This window comes from Marmota monax, unplaced genomic scaffold, assembly GCF_021218885.2.
Source record: "Marmota monax isolate L192 unplaced genomic scaffold, Marmota_monax_Labrador192_F-V1.1 WCK01_AAM20220418_F8-fsc00056, whole genome shotgun sequence".
Lineage (NCBI taxonomy): Eukaryota > Metazoa > Chordata > Mammalia > Rodentia > Sciuridae > Marmota > Marmota monax.
In genome coordinates, this window is record NW_026695212.1 from 13,056,545 (window position 1) to 13,080,746 (window position 24,202).

Genomic DNA, 24,202 nt, shown 5'->3' on the forward strand with positions numbered 1-24,202 from the left:
ACATCATGCCTGGCTAAACTTGAAAACTCTTAATGGCCCAGTGAAGCAAGTGAATGGTAAAAGGGCTTTGGGTACCCTTTTCAAATGGCTAGAGGAAGCTATATCCAGGGCTGGAAGAACATGAGTCTCCTTTTTCTCATCATGGCTACTGACAACTCTCCCTGTGTTCTCTTTTACCATATCCTGCCAAGCAGTCCAACAATGAAGCACAGACAGGTGACCACTGCAATTCTGCAATTCCTCAGTTTCCTCCCACTTTCCCTATACTACTGAAGTAGCTAAGATTATGAGCTATCCACTGAATTACCAAAAATAATCACTGTGGAGGGCTCTGGGTCAGACTGCCTGGATTTGAATCCTTGATCTATCCCTTACTAGTTGGGTGATCCTGGAAGTTATTTAACCTTTCTGTGCCTTGGAATTTATCTCATAAAATGACGAGGATTAAATGTGACCATAAATGTAAAGGGTCACCAGTTGGTGTTAATTTTCTCTAAATATTTTACATAGCATTAGAGATAACCTAAAATCCCTGCTAACATAAGAGGTCACAGTAGAAATAGATTTTTTTAAAAGTCTCATGTCTAGGACTCATTCTGTTGTGCAACAGGCCCCCAGGCCCACTGTTCTTTTTTGCTCTCATCTAAGTATCCATAACAAAAACCTTACAAAAAACCAGACCAGCTACAAAGATTCCCTCTTTCATTGCACATGCCAGAAGCTGTTATGTAATCAGATCAGACTCAGTGAATATAGCTTTAGGCCCTTCAAAGATTTAATGTGAGAAAGCCACCAAATTAAAAGGAAATTCTGGAGCTGAGGGGAAGTTCTATCACACGTACAAAGAGGCACTTCACAGTCACATCAGAACATTTCAGCTCATGACCCTGAAAAATCCGCCCTACTCGGAAGCTTAGGCTTTGGTAGCAGGTGCCTGCAAGAAGGTGCTGGCAGGAGCAGCCAGCAGCCCCTTGACCACAAGTGCCTGGTTCTTGATTCCAGTTTGTTTTCACATCAACAGATCTTGTTTAGAGTGTGACAATCTATAAACCTTCCCATTAGAAATGTCATGTGAATGCAAGTGAGACACCCCAGGGCCAGCCATATGCCCAGCTATTTTGTTATTTCATATTTGATAACAAGCTGTTAAGTCTCCATCTAGTGGCTAGACATCCCAAGCAAAATAAAAGAAGATCCTGACCACTTGGAGAATAAGATGTTTATCTATGCACAAAGGGTGCTTAGCGGGTAGTATTGGTAAAAACCAACCTAGCAGTTACTTGTCTGCTTAATCATTCACAATTTCGATCTTTAACTGGGGGTTGATGCACTAAAAAGTTCCATTTCACAGGTCTTTAGACCTATAGATTACTCTGGGGGCTTGCTCTCTCAGAAAGCTTCCCCCTAGCATTCAGCCTTCTTTTTCATTTGTATTTTTAATTTTTTTAAAAAGTTGTAGATGGACACAATACCTTTATTTTATTTATTTCTTAATGTGGTGCTGAGGATTATAAACCTAGTGCCTCACACATACTAGGTAAGTGCTGTACCACTGAGCTACAACCACAGCCCCTGTTCATTTGTATTGAGCTAGTCTTATTAATTCTAGTCATGACATTAATTGTACAGTTAAGGAATTACCAACTGTTGCCACCTTTCCCTTGGTTTAGTTCCCTATGGAGCTTATTGAGAGTAACTCTCAACCTAGTAAAATAGTTTCAGAGGCTGTGCTGTTTTCTACTAAAAGTCATTCCCACTTCTTTAAATTCTTACCCATAATATCAGTGTCAGATCTACATGGCACCAGAATCTGGGAAATAATAATATTTGAATGTTCTGCTTATCCTTGATTAAACTATGGTTTTGCAGCTTGTAACCCAGGTATATCAGGGAGTTTGGATTCACCCCCAGAGGATGATCACCAATGAAATAGCTTCTAGGAAGGGATCCCATTCCCAAACTCATGTGAAGAGAAATGGCATGCTTACTTGGCAGATCAGTAATTACAGGCATTAGAAAGCTGTTAAAAAAAACCTCTGGAGTTCTGTTCCAGAATGATCTGCAGCCCAGATGAGAGAAGTCCACTCTTTCATCCTCTCTGGGAACTGGAACAAATTTCTCCAACATCTTTTTTCTACAATGACATCAGTTAAGACCCCTGAATGGAAGTTGGATACTTCCTTTCCAGTGAGGACACTGAATAAGCTATTATTTTACCCTTATTTTCTTTAAGACTAGTTTCCAGGACCCTGTGCCTCAACGGGCTCTTCACTGGGCCTCTGTCCACCTGGCTCATTTTCTTGTTTGATTATCAGAAATCTGAGAAAATTGCATTATACTTCTAGGTTTCAAAACAGATCCCTAACCCCAGCACTCTACTTCTTTCTAGTTACGGAGGCTGACAGGTCTCGGGGAGAAGGGAACAATCTAGTAAGAACTGAGTAGAAACTGTTCCATATAATAGCAAGAACTACCCATGCCAAGGACTAAGTTAGGCATGTTATTCCATTATTCCCATCTTTGCAATGTCTCTGTTGCTGTGGTCCCTATGGTATAGACAAGATTAATTAACTTTTTTTAAAGCTCTTACAGCCTCAAGAGCTGGGTTTCAAATCTACTCCATCTAACTCAAAGCTCAGCTCACAGTTTTCCCAAAACTCACTGCCTACTCATTATCTGTTTCCAGCAACCAAAATCATCTTCTTAGCTATCAGTTTGAATAATTCAGATTGACACTGATCTATTGGGGCACATTTTTTCTGGGCTATGAAAGGAATAAGATTAAGAAACAAACAAAATATTGGTCATTTATCTACTTAGCTGATTTCTTCAAAATATTTTTTCCCTGGTATGTAAAATCTTATTTTTTAAGGGGACACTTATACCTTCAGATCATTGTGATTTCTGTATTTTTAAAGATTACCAACATGATCATCCTGAATCCAACTACAATCCATATCCACTAGGGGTCTCTATTCTGAAGCAGCTGTACATATATCACAGCCTGTATACCCATCACACTACATGCTCATGCCACGTGAACACGGGTATTCTTCTTTGTTATGAGGTTTAACTGTTTGAGTTATGTCCAGATGTGCTTTTTATTGTTTGACATGCTTGCTGTGAATATCATGGTATACAGTTTCAAACACAATGCTCTTGCTCTCAAATATAAAGGAAATAAAACCACTTCTGTAGGAACTCTTAAAAACATTATTAAAAACAAAACAGGATAATTCTAAATATTTTCTGAGTCTGTCTGAAGATGAATTTAAAATGAGATGTTAGGGGCTGGGAATGTAGCTCAGTGGCAGAAAACTTGCCTAGCATGTTTCGATCCTCAGCATCACATTAAAATAAATAAATGAATAAAATGAGATGTTAATTTATAATCTAAGTCTCAAAAAATGTTGCCTCTTACAAAAATATTTTTTAAAGTTAAAACACTGACCCCCCCAAAAAAAAAAAAAACCCTGCATTTTTATTTGGACTAGGACGCTTCCTAGAATGAAGAGAAATTTGATGGTGATGAACAAAGCTCTTCCTGCTCCTCTGTCCCATCCTTTTGGAAAGAGCATTCTTTAGTTAATAAAAGAGGCCACCTGAAACCTTTTGCCTGCCCAAGGAAACCAGTTTCCCACTGTAACTGGAGACAGGCCTCTAGGTAATCTGTTGATACATACCAAGACTGACAGCAACTTCATCTAGAGAGATGGTAGTTTTCTCAGTTGACAAGGGATAACTTGGATAGCGAGCTAGAAACTTCTGGCACAGCAGTCCTAAACTTTTCTGTTTTCTGCTTGGCCTCTGCTTTTCAAATTCGTCCACAGCACTGTCCCCAACATCAAGCTACAAAAGGCATAGAAGGGAGGAGGGAAATGTCATGGTTAACATCCTAATGGAGAAATCACTATGGTTGGTACTGGCAAATGGGGGTGGAGAGGTCATCCCAATCCACACCACCTGAGATTCTAGTTAAAATACATTTTTAAATATAATTTTCTTAATGTTTTCCCTATTGCTTTCTCTGGACTGAAGCTGTTCACCTTTGTAACACAAGGATGAGTCTATTATTAAAAAATTTTTAAATAAACAATGTAATCATATATAGGTTATTTGGTACACCATTGCTACTAGCATGCTCTTTGAAAACAACTGAATGAGCATCACCAGGAGCTTGTTGGAGAAGTAGAATCTCAGGCCTCATCCCAGACCTGCTGCACCAGAATCTGCCTTTTCGTAAGATATTGGGTGATTCATATTGACATTATGTAAGTTTGAGATGCACTGACCTGCACTAAATATCCTAACTTGTACATTTTACAATCAACTAAAGGTTGATAAAACTGCACAAGGGTCATTAAATAATAATCTTTGTTCTTATTCTTTTTTTTAAATTGCAAGTATACAATAGCATTGTCTCATCAACCCACATTTGAAAAAGTTCAAGAAAATAAAAGTTTCAATGAATGGATATAGGAAGAAAAGTGATTTGATTATTTCAAAAGATTCAGAAAAAGCATTTGATAAATTTCATTTATGATTTTAAGAAAAGTCCTTATAAACTTGGAATAGGAGAGAACTTCAATAAAGACTATTCATAAAAACCCCAAAGCAAGCATCTATATATAATAGGAAAACCTTGGAAGCATTCCTTAAAATCAGGAAAATGATAAGAATGCCCATTTTCATTTCTCCTCTTCCACACCATATTGGAGATCCTAGTTAGCACATGAGAACAAGAAAAAGAAATAGAGGCACAGGGATTAGAAAGGAATAAGCCTCATTTCCATTCTGTAGAATATATGAATGGCTATGACAGCCTGCTAAAAAAAATCCCAATTTACTAAAAATAAAGATTTAGCAAAGAAGCTAAATACTAGACAATGTATTTTAGAAATCAGCTGCATTGCTATATAACAGCATCAGAAAATGAAGTTGAAAAGATATAATTTTCAATAGCAACAAGACTGATAATATTTTTGTGGTTATTGTTGCTATTGGCAGTATGAGGGATTGAACACAGGGCCTTACACATGCTAACCAAGTGCTATACCAGTGAGCTACCCCTAGTCCTTTTTAAAAATTTTGTTTTGAGACAGTCTCATTAAGTTATCTAGGCTAGCCTCGAACTTCCAATTCTTTTGCCTCAGATTCCCAAGCACCTGGGATTGCAAGTATGCACCAACATGCCCAGCAAGACTGATAAGGTTTTTAGGAATAATTCTGGAAAAATCTATTTGCATAAAATATTAAAAATAACTTAGATGTGAGAGAATACTTAAAACTTAAGAGAAATACACTATCTTCATGGGTAGGAGGATTTAGTACCACAAGTAGATTAACTCATCTCAAGCTAATATACAGATTTGATGCAATTCCAATTAAAACCTAATTTAATGTATATATGAAAGAACAAAGGGCCAAGAATAGCCATATAATACATTTGAATAAAAATAAGTTGAAGGTCCTGCTTTACAATATGGTATTGGTATAAAAATGGACCAACTGTCCAATGGAACAGAAAGGAGTCCAGAAACACAACAAACATAAATGGAGATCTGACATATGGCTGAGGTTGGACTGCTAACTGAGGGAAGGAAGAACTCGCAAATAAATGGTGCAGAGACAAGTGATTATACACACAGAAACATGAAGTTGTATTCTCAACTCACTACACATATAGACAAAGGAGAATATTTTTCTAACCTTGGAATAGAAAGGATTTCTTTAAATAGACATAAAAACATCAGCCTTAAAAGAATGGATTTACATACAAGGACTATGTTAAACTTAAGACCTTTTGTCCGTTAAGAAACAACAGAAAAGGAATAGACAGTTACCAAACTGAAAGAATATATGTGTAACACATACAGTTGATAATTGTTTAGTGTCAATAATCACCTCCTACAAATCAATTAAAAAAACCACAATAAAAATTGGCAAAGAACACAAATAGGCACTGCACTGAAGGTAACACATGGCCAGCAATCATGTGGAAAGAAGCTTAACCTCCTGGATAATCAAGGAAAAGTAAATGAATTGCCCAATAACATATAAACTGTACAAAAATATTGGCAGAACTTAGTAAGTTTGATAATTTCAAGTGTCACAGAGGATATGGATCAATAAATGCTTATATATTAGTGGTGAAAGCTAACAGTACTTTAGAAAATAATCTGGCATTATATTATAAACATTTTCATATCCATTGACCTAGCAATTCCCCAATACATACCCTAGAATAGTAGCTCAAATAGTTTGTTCACAGGATTCCTTTATATTCCTAAAAATTACTGAAGATACTACAGAGCTTTTTATGTGGGTTTTTCTATTGATGTTTACCATATTAGAAATTAAAACTGAGATAGTTAAGGTGTTTAGTGAGAAAAGATCAGTGTTTTATAATATATATTTTCAAATCCCTTTAGTATCTGATTTCATAGAAAAGAATGAGATTCTCATGCTTGCTGTGTATGCAATCTGTCACAATATCCACATTTTGTAGTTATTAGAAGGTTTCAGTAGACACTCAGGAGGCAATGAGACTTCAAATGGCAAATATCTTGGTAGTATTTTGAAAATAGTTTTGACCTCCTTTGACCCTCTGAAAAAACCTTTGGGGACATTGAAGTGACAACTTTGAGAACCACTGCTCTAGGGAATGCTTGTATATATATATATATTCTAAGAGACATTAACAAGCATATCATAGCTTCATAAGTCATATTAGTCCCAAACTTCAAACAACCCAAATGGCTTCCAACAGGAGAAATAAATCATGGTGTATACATGCAATGGAAAGTTACACAGCAATGAAAATGACAGAATTATAGCTGTGTGCAAACATATGAATGAGTCTTAAAGAGATATGTTGATTGAAAAAAGACTGTATATTATGTATAGTTTCAATTTTACAAAGCCTAAAACCCAAACACTATATAGGAATACACACATGTAATAGGGTGATTTTTAAAATGGCAAAGAAATGATAAATACAAATTAAGGAAAATGGTTATTCAGATGTAAGTTATTCTGTTCTGGTTTGGGGCTGGGATGTAGGTTCCTGGGTACTTCAGTGATCAAACAGTCTATAAAAGGCAATAAAGAACCATTTTTTAAAAGATATTAAAATACTTTTAAGGCCATTCAAATTTTAGGCACTTACTTCCTAATAGTAGTGAGCACATCAAGTGACTGATCAGTTAAAATCTCCTTATAAAGTTTGGGTTGAAAGCCAAAAATTTGATTGTTTTAGGGGGCACATTAAAAATTAGGTATAGCAAGTAGATATTAATTATGTTACCTTCTAAAGAGGTTATAACAATTCCCATTGGATGATTTTTACTTTTCTATCGTTTGTCAATAAAATTAAAAAAACAAACTAATATTTATATTCCTTTGACAGCAAAAAGCACACAATTTTATTTAATTTTTATGATCCCAATTAAATCAGGGCAGGCCCACAACTCCTATATTGCAGATGAGTAGACTATAGTACAGAGACTATGCCATTTTCCCCACTCATGAAGCTGGTGATTTGAAAACAAGCTCCTTGTGCTTTCTACATCAAATATAGAAAGGAAGCCAAAAAATAGCTTAGACTTAAAAGAGGAATTATGAAAATTTTCTAGCTTCAAGCATGTAGGAATTACTCTCAAAACTGTATGATGTGCATCTAGTTATATGAGAGAATCTGTTCTACTAAAGCAATGATATGCATAGTAGACCAAATTAATTTTGTTCTATTAATTTCAAGTTGAAATTCAGGACATCTTTTTCTTAATTTTGGCAAATTTTATAGCTTAAAATATATACCACAAGGAGAAAAAATAACTAAGAACACTAATATCTGTAAGTAACTTTCCTTAACAAATCTAGAGATAAGTTTTGATGTAAGAGTAAAAATGAATAACCAGAGTTTTTTAAGTATAGACATGCTGCTTTTACAATTCTGGTTCTTCATAGAACAGGCAATTTAAAGATGGTTTAACATTAATAAAGCTCAAAACAAATGAACTGATCATATATGAGCATAATGGGATTTCCCAAGTCAACACTATTAAACTTAAGATCCGAGCAAAATTAAAATTCAAAGTTTTTTTTTAAACTAAATTCCTTCATTAAATCAAAATCATTACAACTAAATAAAAACATCATTTTAAAATCTGTTCTGATCAAGGGAGTATGATACAAAGGAGAAAAAGCATTCATTACCAAAAAAAGATATAGGTTGAGAATACAGCTATTAATAAAAGATTTAAGTTTAAATAAACATAAAGATATTTACAGCATAAAAAAATATGCTTATATATAAGTAGAAATAAAGACATTAAAAAAATAAAGACATTTTTCAGAAACTGAAAAACTAAGTATTCTGACTTTTTAATTAAACAAGTAAAATTTTTTGAGTTCTAACAACGCCCAGCAGAGCACAGTCTTTTTACCTGTAAAGAGTCTGAAAATGCATCATCCTTGTTTTCAATGGGTCTGAATAGTCCCTTTTTCTTCTCCCGGTCCCTTATGTCTGGACTGGCAGCACTAATGAGCATCTTCAGGTTAGCTGTGGGTGTCCATGGCTCTACCTGTTGTTTGTCGACAAGCTTAACTGGAGTAATGGGATTTCTTTCTGGAGTGAAGATTTTTTGCTTTGATAAATCAATTGGTTCATTTTTTATTGGAGTCTTTGGAGCCATCCTTGATCGATCAACAAATATATTCTCCTATTTAAAAAAAAGAGACCTTTTATCAAGTATGAGAAAGGACAGGTGACAGTCAAGAATGAAGTTTATTCCCACCATTTACTAAGACCTGGGAAGACAGACAGTACCATATGTTTAGGAGTGAAAGGTATTCAGGATTGGATTAATGAAAATTAGACAGAGGTTTTATGGGCATTGAACTGTGGCTCTAGTGAGAAATGGATTATAATCATCTACTTCTTTTAAATATATTTTTCATGACCTCTCTGTAAGAGAAGTCATGAATGTATTTGTAACCTGTAGATGCTTGTAATAGTTGAGGATGATGAAGGCCAATATGGGTTAAGTCCACATTGCTTCTAAGCGCCAGATTTTTTGGAAACTCTACTTAGAAGTTTGCATTAACTAGTTAAGAGCAATTATGCTTTTGTAGTACAACTTTGTAATATAGCAATTAGTAGCAGGGACAGTTACAGAAAATGCATCCAACAAAATACATTTTAAGCCAACCCAGAGAGCTATTTAATGTTCTTCTCCTAGAGCAGTGTTTCTCATTCCATCCATGGTAAAGGACCAGTTTTTTTTTTGTTTTTTAATTTCCAAACTCCCATATGCTGATACATGATCTTACTCTATAGGACTAATATGCAGTTCTCACCATAAGTGGTTTGTTACTTAAGTTTGTCACTCAAAACAACCAACAGCCTAATCAACAAGAGATCACTGACCATAGTTCAGATGTCCCACAGATGGTATCAAATTGCTATCAAGGTTTCTAAATGCTCAACTCACAAATTTCATTTTTATTTTTTTGCAGTTCATGTACTACCACCTGCCTCCAGATCACACTTTGAGTAGACTTAAGTAATCCTAAAAATATATTAAATTTGGGTCCATTATGAAAAAGGACTAAGCACACAGAAACTACATTTGGAACTACCAAGTTATTAAAGCAAACTGTTCTAGCCATTCAGTGCCAAAGATAGTCTGTTCTTTATATAGTAGAATTCATTTCCTGTCAATAGTGACTCACATGATTATGAAGGTTAATTACATATCTGTCACTCCTTTTCTTGTACAGGTATCACTCTATAGCTACTGCATGCTTGGATCTTGGCTGGTTGGTGGTTTAAAAAGTATTTTCCTAGACATGAACAACACTGTGAAGAGGCAACGTTGCTTGGAAAAAACTAGAGTTTATGTTTGTAAGCAACTCTTGTTTCTTGGATCAGTAGAAGCTGCCAGCTATCCATGGTGATGTTCTGTCCTCGTATATACGGTTGCAGGAAGGGAGTAGATGGGGGTGATTTCTCATGCATAAGAGCAGTAAGCACCCCAACCCCAGAAGGCTGCATCTATCCATCTATCTTTTAACTAGTCCCTGATAGTTAGCCATTCTGATAGAGAATTCTAAAAGTGAACTCTTGAAGGAGATTACTGAATATTTACTATGTCTCATATCCTATTTTATGTACTATACATGTACCAACTCCTCAACTGATCCTGAGGCATAGGTATATTATTTTTCTAGTTTACAGATGAAGAAAACTAAAGCACAGAGAGGATAAATAACTTGCCTGAGGTCACATACAATCCTATTCTGTGGTATGTAAGAAACAGCTGAAAGGAGACGTTTCTGAAATTCTGCATCTAGAATTAAGTTTGTCCTGGGTGTAAATTGGAAGGAAGATATCTTTTTCAGAGCTCAAACAAAAGGTACTCAGAAGCCTACTGATCCTCACTAGCATCTCAGGAAAGGCAGTATGGCAAAGGTTATGTTGACAGGATCCAGAACCAGCCTGTCAGCGTCTGCTGCTACTCAGCAGTGTGAAAGCAGCACGTTCCCTTACCCCACTATTGTTCCATTCCATCAAGTGAAAATGAATTTCATAAAAATATTAACCTCAAGTGTTACGAGGTAGTTTCTAACACTCAAGAAGCTTAGCTATTACCTTTCCCCCTTTCTCATTCCTGATTACCACTCATTCTGGCACTTAGAGTTAATATAATGTAGCAAATCCCATTATTATTTAACTTCCTAGGTATAATCTTGCCTCAGGAATGAGACTGTGCACCCGTGGGGCTCAGTTCCAGATGGCTTAGTCCTTACAATTTGTGGCACAATGACCTGCCTATTACAAGTGTGTTATGGGTTTAGACATGAGGTGTCTTCCAAAAACTCATATGTAAGATAATACAAGAAAGGTTAGAGGTGAAATGATTGGGTTATGAGAGCCTAAACCTAATCAGTGCATAATTCACTGGTATGGATTAACTGGGCAATAACTACAGGCAGACGGGGAGTGGCTAGAGGAGGTGGGTCACTGGTGGCATACCTTTGGGGTTTTTATTTTGTCCCTGGTGAGTAGAGTTCTCTATGCTTCTTGATTGCCATGTCTTGAGCTGTTTTCCTCCACCATACCCTACTGACATGATGTTCTACCTCACCTGAGGTCCATAGCAATGGAGTCTGCCATCTAAGTACCAAGACCTCTAAAACCATGAGCCCTAAATAAACTTTCCTCCTCTAGTTTTTCTTTACTGGTCTTTTGGTCACAGCAACGAAAAACCTGACTGAAACAAGGTGCTCGAAGAACACTACGCTTTGATTACCTAGTTATTCCAAGAGGTTATGGTCATGGTAGAGTGTTGCCCAGGCTTGCTGAGTAGACAGAGATCTACTGTTTCTCTACAGTACCTGTCCTCACAGAGACAGTAAGTTACTACTATCTCCCTAGTGAGAGATAAATTCAGAATGGATTATTTTTCATATCCTTTGATATATTTTTACTACAGTTTAATACTTAAAGTAGAAGAGTTAGTCCACATGGTCAGGTAGGACTGTCTTACATTTCCACATCAAAATTATAAAATGCCACGCATATTGTGTTCTGAAATCTCAAGGGGACATCAACTGCAATCTAGTCACACCCTGTTCCACCTGTTTATCTTGTTATATTGACAGTGCACAGGGCAGAGAAAAGGAGTCTAGAATGGCAATTTAGCAATCTGGTTCGTCTCAGCTCCGTATTGTTTACTGTCTGGCCCCAAGTTTCCTTATGCATTAAGTAAGAGGTTCAGACTAATCTAAAGAGCTTTCTAGCAAGGCTGCCTAGCAATGCAGAGGACCCTGGGGTGCGCCCAGATCTATGCAGGAAGCAGTGATTCATTCCTCCAGCTGCTGGTAGCAATGCCAACAGTAAGTCCTTAACTGGATCACCTTGGCTGGAGAGAGAGGGTTGACACACCACTTCCTGGGAGGCCAGGACTGAATTCAATGGCTGGTAGAAGTAGCACTGACAAAAGTACCTGGCCTGGTAACTTACCCTTTCTTTCCCTTCCTCAGGCCTTGAACCTGCAAAATCTTAGAAATCACTTTCTCAACTGTAAGCCTAGAAATGTTACCTATGAAATAGACCTTCAGTTTTCTGACAAAAAGGAAGTAAGGTATTACTTGCCAGAGGTGCCATGAGGATCAGCTCAGATAATGCAGACAAAAGCACTGTCATCCATGAAGTGTTATATGAATGTTTATTATTATCATCAATAACAGTACCTGTGCTATGATGACAGGTTGAATGGCAGTATGCAGCTACAGAAAGGGCTCAGTAGTTGAAAGATCTTGGTTCTAGTTCTGGTTTTGTCACAATACAGCTTTCATACCAAAACCTCAAATAATATATCTAGTCATAAGCACTGTCAAGACCTTTGACTATATGTGACCAGCCTCTTTTCCTGTTCCCTCTCATGCACAGCCCACAGTTTTCCCCAACAGTCCACTTGCTTTACTTTAAATCTGCCCTGAACTTTATCTCATCTAAGCTGTTTCTCACACATTTTGTTCTCTTTAATGCCATTAGACAAGTTTTGCCTATGGGAATCCTACTATTGTCAGGAAATATCTCCTTCTGGCTATTGATCAACAACTCTACTTCCTGCCAGAGCACACTTTCAAGGAGTTATTCATACTGAGGGCTTTCTACCACCTTCCTCCCAGGCATTTTCAAACCACCATAGTAAGTTCCAATCCATGCCTCTCCCTTAAGTCACCTCTCAACTGCCAAATCACATCAATGGTAAAATATCTTATTTGACCTCAACAGTTATGAGTGTCGATGGCTCTTTATAAAACTCTCACCCCTTAGCTTCTGAAATACCATACTTTTTCTCCTGGATCTCTTCAGACCTCTGACTCTGCTGTCTCAGTCTACTTTACTGGTTTCTTCTTTCGCTCTTACAAACCACAGGAGTCACACTTAGCCCTCCCTTACATTTACTCTCTCTGGGATGCTTCACCCAATCTCATGTGTTTGACTAGAATAGTCAACCTATATGCTAACAATTCCCAAGTTGGGTTCCAAGGCTAGACCTTTAATGAATTCCAGTATCAGAAAACCAGCTGCCTCCTGCACATATTTTTCTACCTGTAAATCACACACGTACAAACATATTCCAAGTTAACTTCACCTTTTTTCTCCACCACTCCCCAAAGATGTGAATAACATTTAAAGAACAGCCATGCCCGCTAAGTCGGGGCATTGTTCCCAAACATGCCTTGCTCATTTCTGCTCATTTACTAGCTCCCTTCCTATCTATCTGCCTACACCCCTAGCTCAAGTGTTAGTAACTTCACAAGTCCTCCCAACAGCTCAATCTTTACCATTCACTACTCCATCCCCAAATGTCCACTTTTTACTTTTGCCATCACCAGATACATTACAGGATCTTGCATCCCCAAGGTACAGGGGAGTCTTATTTAAAATCCTACAACTGGAAGTAGTAAGTTTGGTAATAAGTTAAAATGAATTTATGTTTTAAAGAAGTTTCTCCATGAGTAGTCAGAAGAAGCATGTATTAAACAGTACTTATAGATCTTGACCCATGTATAGACACCAAGGAAGAAGATCCTCTAAATGACAAGTGATCTAGCAGGACATCATTCCAGGTATCCATCCCTCAGAGGGATTTCCAGAGAGAACAACAGAGCATCACCGGTTTCTGGTCACTGATTTCTTGAACGTTTCTTGAATGCCCAGCCTCACGTTGTTTCTTCCATCTGAAACGTCCATCTCACTTGCTCTTTTTTTCTTATAGGTTGAACTCCCTCATTCAGTAGGGCTTAACCCAAATGTAACCTTCTCTGTGAAACTTTCTAACTCTTAGGAATTTATTTATTTCTCCTCTAGTCTGCCAAGGCACTTTGTTCCCTCTCCTATTTCAGGACTGTATTAAATCATAGTACAGTTTGCTAGTTTTATATCTGGGTCCCTGAAAGTCTCTGATGACCAAGGGGCCAGACCTGCATCATATTCACCTTGTGCCATCAGTTTAGTTCAGTACAGTGTGAAGAGTATGTGCTACTGGTGCTTTACAAAAACCCAGTGGGAGCAGTATTATTATTATTAGGTCCAATTTTTTAAAGGAAAAAAAAAATGGACTAAGAAAAATTAGGAGACCCATTAAACTACTGAATCACTAACAAATAAAATAGGCTTTAATTAGAGGTTACATAGCTAATAAACAAAACAGAAAATCAAACTTGGGTCTCTGTGACTCCAATCCCCACCATCCCTAGAAAGCCTTTTTCCTTTACTTCTATAGCAATGTGGAAGTAAAGGAAAAAAAAAAAAAACGCCTTGTGGTCTGAGGAAGCACTCTGTTCCCATCTCTTACATTCTGAGATGAAATGATCCTTGATTATGTATTCTATTTCAAACATTTTAATCACTTTCCCAACCTCTTCTGAGTCATCTGAACTTCTCTGCACACCCATTAAAATATCAAAGTGCAAATGGACATAGTACTTAACTGAGGGTAACTATAGTAGAAGGGCCCTTGTTGAAAGTACTTGATAAGTAGAAGGACCTAGAAGAATAGACGTGGAGCACACTGACTTAGACTATATATAAACATATACATAGTCTTTCAAGGTGGAACAATCCTAATTACAAAAAAAAAAAAAAAAACTTTTGCTCTGAAACTCCTAAAGCCCAAATTCTGACCATATCTTAAAGTCTGGACATGTCTACCCTCATATGCCTTAGGTAATTTTTTTAAAAAGCCCTCTTTAAAATTTTTGGTATTCTTCTTTTCCCAATAAAAATCAAATGCTGGAAAAACATATAATTTTATACCTATCCAAAGCTAATAGCTGTTAAATATTCTTTAAAGATCCATATAACCAGAGGTGTTTTGCAACCAGATTCATTGTTGATTTTTAAGCCTAAAATAATACCAGGATCCCAGAGAAGTTCAATGCCTAAGGAAATTGCTACTCACAGCTTTACGTTCAAAGTTTCTAAAACTAGGTTTATTATATGTATTTGCCTCTGCCTAAAAGTGCTCAGACGTTCATTGTTACCAAGCTATTACACCTTTTTGGTAAGATCATTTGCTGCTTTGTGCAACTGTGCTGATGTGGGTAAGGTGACATTTTAGATACTGCTATGACCAATTTACTTGGTAATGCTTCTTGATGATACAGTATCACAAATTCCAAGGGATTAAAAAAAAAAAAAAAAGGATGGGGGGGAAATTAATGGCTCAGCACAAAACTAGCAATAGTGTTGTAAAATATTCAAAGAGTATGTTGGTCACTTTGTCTCCCCATATGGTAGGCACAGATCATGCTCTCACAGGGCAAATGGACAGTCTCTACAACTGGTTTGTTGGTATGAAGATATTTGTCAGGATTTTAATAATCCAGCATTTATATAAGTACAACAGCCTATTTTCTTGGGAAGTGAGGCTAACATTTCTATAAAGATTAGCTAAACCACCCTTAACAACTGCAAGTATTACAAATTTCTGATTGCTATGTCTACATATCTTTGATTTATATAAGTTGGCTCCAATACTACATCTAACCTGACCTCTCTTTCCACTGCACAATGAGTGGGAGTAGATTTGAAAAAATAGTGCTTTAGGTGGCTCCATTTTTTAAAAAAAGTATATTTCTATTAGGTTCATCAAAAATTATTAAAATGCTTATACATACAAATAAAAGTTGTACTCTGGAATACTAAATTGGATTAGACATCACTTTTCTTAATATGTTAGACATTAAGATATTTATGCGTACTTACCTTTTGTGCATTTTCCCCATCTTCAATTGTAAAATCTAATCTGGCCTGCCTGGGATTGATCAGGTCTTTTAGTGTTAAACAATTCACCTCCATCTGAAATGCACAATTACTTTAGAAAACCATTTTATCATTAGATATTTTCTCCTCCAAAAAATATTTATTACTCATTCGTGAACATGAACTTCCCCTTCCCTAAACAACTCCTGGGTATTTCCAGGAATGCAGCCACTCTCAAACCACCCTCTCTAAAACTCACATGGACACTTAAAATGATTAGTAATTACAAAATTCTGGGAAGAAAAAAAAATTAATATGAATTCTTTATGAAAAGCAAGAGGGCAAAATAAAGTTCCCAAGTCTGAAAGGTGTTGGGTAAATCTGTCAGAAAGTATAGGTCTCTGCAGGTCAGTTAATTTTGGCGCAAAGAACTGGGAGGAATTAGGCTTTGAGGGGGTTTGAATCAGGGTGAAGGAAACCTGATCGCTAGAACAAACCCACTCAGCTACCTCCGCAGCTCTTTCCCAGGCCTCCAAGCGGACCCCAAAGATAAACCCCAAATCATGGGGAAGGCCAGTCCATTTCACTGAGAGCTAGAGGCGACAGAGCCCCACGCGGTAGAGCACCTCAATCCTCCGCCAGCCCGGGAAGGAGAAGGGTGGCAGCCTGGCAGCCAGGCGGGAGGGTCCACTTTTCCCCAATTCCCGCCTCCCCACCAGCTCTGGGGCCGCACGCGTACTTACTCCCGCTTTGCGAAGGAGGCTTTCTGCCTCTACAGGGACCTGCGTGGCCCCACACCAGTGCGGGAAGAGGGTGCAGACATCAGCAGCCGGGCGGCGACATCGGCAGGGCAAGGCGAGGCAGGCAGAGCCCCGCTCCGAGTGCCCCGTGCTGGCGGGGACCCCGCGGCGTCCGGGAAGCGCCAGCGTTCCTACGCGGCGAGCGCGACTCCAGTCTGTACCGCGGTCCCCGCTAAAACACCTCCACTGGCGCCTTGAGACTGAATTTGAGCATCAGCCAATCAGAGGCGGCTGGCGGGGCGACCTCGGCCAATCGCGCGGCGGCAGGGCCCGGGCTGGCCGCCCCTCTCAGTCTTGGCGCTCCAAGCCGCGCGTTTCGCCCTCACCCGCCCAATTGTGTCCGCTTCGGCCCCCTCCCCCTTCCGGGTACCTGGAAACCTCGTCCCGGGAGCCAATGCGGGCGGTGGACGCGGGGCCCGCGGGAAGCAGCGGGGGCGGTGGCGCGGGGCGGCGGGAGGAGGAGGAGGAGGGCGCTTTTGTTATGCATAAAAGACCCGCTCACGTCCCCGCGGCTGGCGGCGCCCGGCACCAGGGGTGGGGAGAGCAGATGGAGTTTGGAAAAAACGATACACACACACACCCTGGATGCTACCGCCGCCGCCCCTTCCCCCAGCAACCTGCGAGGTCGCGAAGTTGTCCAGACTTGCTGGGGCAAACTTCCTGACACCCAAAGGCTGGAGTGACACGTGAGCCATAGTTACCACTTTACGGATCGAGCAGATGGCACGCCGGTTAGCCCTGGAAACTGGACTGGAAGCCCAACCAAATGTTTCTTAACCCCCCCCCCGCCCCGCCACCCCGCCCCAAGTCTAGTGATGTTTCTTGGTGTCGCCTTTTCTGAAAAGTGCAGGAAATTTCCTCAACATTGCTAATTTGTATTAAATGTTTCACTTCCTCCTTTGAATGTTAAGATTCAATACTAAAATGAGAATGTTAGTAGAAACAGTCTCCCCCTACCCCTAGAGATCTCTTTGTTCAGAACAGTTTTACAGAAAAATTGAAAAAAGTTATTTCGTAGAGTTCCCACAGGTCCAGCGCCCAGTTTCAATCACTGTTAACATAATAGTATAAGACATTTGTTAAAATTAATGAACCAATAATATACCAATTGGTATATTATTCTTAAAAGTCACTATTTTAGTCATATTTCCTTAATTTTTACCTAATGGCTTTTTTTTTTCCTGTTCCTGGATACAACATTACTTTTAGTTTTCATGTCTCCTTAGGTTTCTTGGCTGTCAGTTTCTTCATTTTTGATGACTTCCACAGTTTCCAAGAGTACTGGTTAGATATTCTGTAGGGAATTCTTCAGCTAGATTTTGAAGTAGTCTTTTTTTTAAAAAAAAAAAAAAAGCCTGCCTATGGACATTCCCTACAAACTACATACTTCATTGCAAGGCCAGCATTTTCATTATCCCTTCAGGGCTCCACTCTTCATCCCTCTGTCCTCAAATGTATGTGAGGGACCGACAGCAGAATTCACAACACCAGTCAAGTCCTTTACTTTTTATGCAATTTAGATTGCTAGTAAAAATCACCACCAGGCCATATGTTAAAAAACAAAAACAAAAAACATAAAGGCATGCAAAACATGAAACATAAAGATACTTTTTATAATAGAAATAACATTTTGAACTGAAATCTTTCTTATAGGAAGCATAGAGAAGTAAAAAGTAAATTGCAATTTATTCAGTTACATCCTTATGAAGTAGAGAATTTAGATGAAGAAACCTTTCCTTCCTAACTATGAATTTCCTGTCCTGTGCCATGATATTCTAATAAATGACCACAAACTGGTTGGCTAAAAAGAATAGACATTTATTCTTTCATTTTTGGAGGCCAGAGGTCTGAAAGAAATCAAGGTGTTGTCAGGGCCTCACTTCTCTGGATCCAGAGGAAAATCTAGATTCTCTTCCACTTTCTGGTGGCTGTTACCAGTCATTGACTTGTAGCTGCCTGCTCCAATCTACCTCCATAGTTAATTAATTGCCTCCTCTTTTGTTCATTAAATCTACCCTTGGTTTCACATAAAGACACTTGTCATTGGGTATTCCAGGATGTTCTCATCTCACGATTCCTAATTGTTATAGTTTGGATATGAAGTGTCCCCCAAACTCTCATGTGCTGAAGGCTGGTCCTCAGTTTAGGAATATTCAGAGGTAGAGCTTTTGGGAAGTATTTGGATCATGAGGATTCTGACCTCATCAGCAGATTACTCCATTAAAAGCTGAATGGACTACTGGGAACTGGTGGCAACTATGAGCAGATGGGGCATGGCAGGAGGAAGTAAATGGGGGGTATAGCCAGGTATGCCCTTGGAGTCTATATCTTGTCCCTGGCTCTTTCCTCACACTTTTTCTCTGCTTTCTGGCTGCCATGAACTAAGTAACTTTTCTCCACCATGCTGTGTACCATGATATTCTACCTTACCTTAGGCCAGAGCAAAGGAATTTGCTGACCATAAATTGAAATCTCTGAAACCATGAGCCAAACTAAATCTTTATTCCTCTGTTGTTTGTGTCAGGTATTTTGGTCACAGTGATGAAAAGCTAACACATTAATTTAATTATATCTGCAAAAATCCTTTTGTAAAATAAGGAAAATGATCATGGGTTCTAGAGTTCATGATGTGGAAATGCTTTTTGGTGGGCCACCATTCATCCTTTCACATTATTAAAGTCCATTCATTTCTCAGATATTTCAAATTACTGTGTTTGTTTCTTTGAATTAGGCAGTTTTATGTTACCTTTTCCTGGCATTTTCAGAATTAAAGTACCTTTTTTATTTCAATTCAAACATCTAATCGAATCAAGAACGCAGTTACTATGTATCTTCAGGCACCTAAAGTTTCACTGATTTGGAAGAAAACTGGAAAATATGTGGTTAATGGACAAATTCAGAGACATTATTTCAATATATATTTATTAAATTAATGATTTTGAGTCTCAGATTTCATAGGTAATCTGTCAATCTCTCAATTATTCAGCTAATGGCTATGTTGACTAAAAATTAGCCTAAGATTGCCCCTACATGTGGCTTCTCCACCTAGCCCAATTTTTCCAATATCGTGGTAGTTCAGGGTAGCTGTATCTCTTACATGGTGGCTTCAAGGATTCAAAACAAGTGTCCCTTCCTGGAAAAGTGGATGGCCTTTTGTGACATAGCCTAAAACCTGAGATAGAATCAACCTATAATATTTTTTTGGATGAAGTCATCAGAAGGCCACCATATTCAAGGGAAGAAAACACATACTCCACCTCTCAATGGGAGAAGTGTCAAAGAATTTGGGGCCGTATGGAAAAACTGCCATACCAAGTTACCTGCCAATGAAACTATTTTCCGGTTCTATCTTATTAATGTCTACTTCCAAAGTCATTGACTTTGGAATAGCAGAGTATTACCTGTGTGGCAGCAATCCAGCACAGTACAGCATTGTGTATTGTGCTAAGCTTGTGGTTCTCAACTGTCTATTCTTTAGATTCACCTGGGAAGATTTTTAAAAAATTCTAATATTTTGAGTTTCACACCCAGACATTCTTAATTTACTTGATCTGGAATTGGACTTCAGTAATTCTTTGAATTTTTAATGTCCAGTTCCTCAGCATTAAGCTAGTTGTATGCTTCTTCATTGATTCCTTGAATGTTTCTGATCCAGTGGTTTTGGAAATGGGTCTTCATGTCCCAGCAATGAGGATAGGAAGTGTTGTACAGATGCGCTATACTCGGGAATAGGTGCAGAGGTTTCCAGGGGATGGGTCTTGCTAGTTCATAGCTGTGTCACTAGTTTTTGGAAGGAGTCAGGGTTGTAAATGAGAATTTTGATGGGTGAAGTGGACATATAACTGAAGACTAAGTAATAAGGGATGTGACCAGGAGAATATGATGGTGTCTGACATTCCTCTGGGCAAGCAACATACTTCTACTCAACACTACTTCTCAAACCTAAAATAGTCTTTTACCCTTTGGGAGTTCCAGCTTCCAAGATTTATAGAAATGAGATTTTGCACAATTTACAGAAAGAAGACACTATCATGAAGTAGAATTCTTGACAGCTCTAGAGCTAGACAATCTGGGTTGTCTAGTTAGTGTATCAGCTTCCTCAAATATTTTGCTTTTCTTTTATTACTGCAAGCAATAGAAATGAAGTGATCTTGTTGTGGCATCTTTATTCAAAAGTGTAGTCACAGAAGATAACTAGAAGCTTTTTTTTTTTCACTACATAGATAATGGAGGATCTTGGCTTCATATCCTGACAATTCTCAAGCCTTGCTGAGTGGATCTGTGTAACATATCTTCTTCTTCTTTTAATATTTATTTTTTAGTTGTAGTTGGACACAATACCTTTATTTTATTTATTTATTTTTATGTTGTGCTAAGGATCGAACCCAGGGCCTCCCATGTGCTAGGTGAGCGTTCTACCATGCTGAGCCACACCCCCAGCCGTAGCATATCTTCTTAAATTGAGGATCCCTGTTTAAAATGGGCTTTGTCTTCAGCCCTTCCTGGATTTGAGAATGTGATGAATTTGCTTCTCTAACTGCTAGAAAGTCAGAGAAGGCAGAACATTTAATTTTGTCTGACCACAAGCAATGTGAAGAGAACAAGTCCAGTTGGCTCCTGCTCATGACCTTAGCAACAATAAAAGGAAGATAATACTATAGTTTTAACTCCCATTCTTAAATGATATCCAGATGTTCAGCTATTCAAAGAGAGGGCCCTCAGTGGTGATTATATGTCCCATAGGTGTCAGAGGGAATTCATTCTTTATCTTCTGCAGATGCCTGGTAATCCTTAGCACTAAGGAACAAGGCTAATTTTCTTAATAGTTATATGATTTTCATTCTCATCAAATGAGAAGGTAGAGCATGTAGTGTAGTATGTGTGTATGTGTGTTTGTGTGTTCATGCTGAAGGCAGGGATGGGGGAGGGAACTGTGTCAAAATAAACATGGACAACAACAAGTCAGGTGAATTTTGAGTTGGGTGTTTTGGGAATGGAGAGTACATAATGGGGTGTCCTTGACCTGGTGTAGCACTTCTGCTGCAGGCTTTAACATGGCCATTTGGAGATACTACAGTGCATGGGACAATAAAAATGAGACTGTTCTATGACACTGGAACTGACATTCTGTAGAAAATGGGCACGATAAGCTTCCCCTGAATCTCTAGTCTTATCCAGAAGGAAAGGAATTCACTTTGAAGAGTGAATAAATTCTAGACCAAGGTTGGCCAGGAATTTTGGGGGGGGATCTGGAACTAAAGATATTGCCTACCTAGGCCTCAGTTTTCTGTAATGGTGGGCCTAATCTGGTGGACCTCTGAAAAACCTGCTTATTTTGTTATTTTAAATACTTATTGAATGCTTAGTATCTTCTTAAAACTCTTTGTGACTGACTTCTAATTAGTGTGAATGTGAAAGAATATTTGAAACCACATTTTAACTTCTATATTTGGTGAAACTGAATAATTCCCTACTCAATAAATCACAGTATGTACATCCCTAGATGTATACATATATTTTAATAATGAGAATGTAAAAAAAAAAATCAGGCCAAAGACTAACCTTTGTGACTTTCATTGTTCTCACCTCAGAATTAAATGGCTGTGAATGTAACTTTTTGTACCTACCAAATAGCACTATTTTAATAGCATTTATTTTATTATAATACTTTGTAAGACCAAATGAAAATATTTTCATTGTATAGTGGAGGAAGGAGTTTGGGGTTAGTGGCTTACAGATTCAGAACTTAAGTTCAAATATTATAAACATTGTTTTTTTTTTAAACCCAGGCCCACTTTATCATTTTCTACCTTGGAAAAAAACCCAGAGAAATGGGATATTGAGCCCAAATGGAGTGTTTTAGTCAACTCTTGCTACTGTGATCAAAAGACCTAACAAAAACAATTTTAGAGGAGGAAAAGTTTACTTGGTGCTCACAGTTTCAGAGGTCTCAGTCCACAAACAGCTGGCTACATTGTTCTGGGCCCAAGGTGAGGGGGAACATCATGGTGGAAGAGTATGGCAGAGGAAAGTAGTTCAAGACATAACAATTAGGGAACATAGCTAGTTTTTCACCAGGGACAGAATATATACCTCAAAGTCATGTTCCCAGTGACCCACCTCCTCCAGCCACACCCTACCTGCTTAGTTACCACTCAGTTAATCCTTATCAGCAGATTAATGAATCAATTAGATTAAGGCTGTCATAACTCAGTCTTTTCACCTCTGAATGTTCTAGTATTGTCTCAACATGAACTTTTATGGGGCACCTTATATCTAAACCATAACATGTACATACATTAGTCCAGGGCTTCACCAGTCAGGTGGGAATGTAATGTACAAAGATGAAAAGCATTGTCTACATGAAATCTCTGAAGCCAGCTATTCCTGGAAGGAGTAATTATTTAACCAACATCATCCATGTAACATATTAATGTGTCTTTCCTTGGACCACACTTGGGGGTTTATCATAGCATGAACCTTGAATTATAAAACAGTTGTTTTCTCTGGAAAACATTATATGACTAAAGATGCTCCTTGATTTACAATGGGGTTACATCCTGATAAACACCTCCTAAGTTGAAAATATCATGCCAAAAAATGCACTTAATACACCTAACCTGTCAAGTTTCATAGCTTAAGTCTAAGTTACTTTAAGCATGCTTGGAAATTGTATACTGGCCTATCGCTGGGCAAAATCATCTAACACAAGGCCTATTTTATAATAAAGTGTTGACTCATATAATTTATTGAATAACTATGTCCAGAAAATGCTGGCAACATAGTGTACCATAGAGTAACAGTAGTTTAGCCTCCTGATCACATGGTTGAGTGGGAGCTGCTGCTTCCTGCTCTTGCCCAACTTGGCAAGGCAGGACTGGACTGCGTATCACTAGCCCAGGAAAAGATCAAAACTCAAAATTCAACTCACAGGTTCTACTGAATGCATATTGCTTTGGCACCATTGTAAAGTCTTAAAATGTAAGTCGAACTATTATAAGTTAGGAACTACCCATGTTGGAATTTTCTAGGCTTATTCAAAGACTCACCTTTCCTTCTGAGTGAATTCCCTTAGTCTCCAGTAATACCTACTCCTAACAGGTCTTTGCAACCTTCCCTGACACCTGTGCCCCCCCCCCACTGCCACTGTGGGTTTTTTTTTTTTTTTTTGCCTCCATGGTGAGGTGAGATATCAGGTGTGTCCATACAGTGTGGTTTCCTTCTGCCACCAAGCTGTCACCACTCAGAAGGTCAGGGATGCTCTGTGATGTCACCCCGCCTTCACCAAGGGTGCCAGTTGCTGCTGCCATTGAGTGAAACCAGATCTAGATCACTGTGCTTCCAGGACTGGTGTGGATGCTGCTGGTGGTCCTGTAAGGCCCTGCTGCCACAGAGTATGGTGGTGGCACCAGCCCCCTCTCTTCTACCCCCAGCAAAATCATATCAGGCCAGAGCCTTTCTAGTATCTAATATTTTGTTGGAGTTATTCTTCCCCTTTAGGCCTACATCTGTTTAGTAAACTTGTCTAACATCCATCAGGTGGCTGACTAATTCCTCTTAATTTCAATTATTCAACCACTTTTTAGTGGATGAAGTTAAATTCTGCCTATCCTTTTGC

At 38.4% G+C, this 24,202-nt stretch overlaps 1 protein-coding gene across 1 annotated transcript in view; it reads right to left on the reverse strand.

The window, feature by feature from the left end:
* The window catches only part of E2f7 (E2F transcription factor 7), a 42,466-nt gene extending 25,726 nt beyond the window's left edge, over positions 1-16,740 (reverse strand). Inside the window, exons 1-4 of the mRNA XM_046430596.2 lie at positions 16,528-16,740; positions 15,788-15,880; positions 8,448-8,723; positions 3,684-3,849 (exon numbers count right to left, since the gene is read on the reverse strand). Coding sequence (XP_046286552.1) covers positions 3,684-3,849; positions 8,448-8,723; positions 15,788-15,880 — 535 coding nt within the window. The 5' untranslated portion in view covers positions 16,528-16,740. The remainder of the gene's footprint in view (positions 1-3,683; positions 3,850-8,447; positions 8,724-15,787; positions 15,881-16,527) is intronic.
* Positions 16,741-24,202: the final 7,462 nt, after the last annotated feature.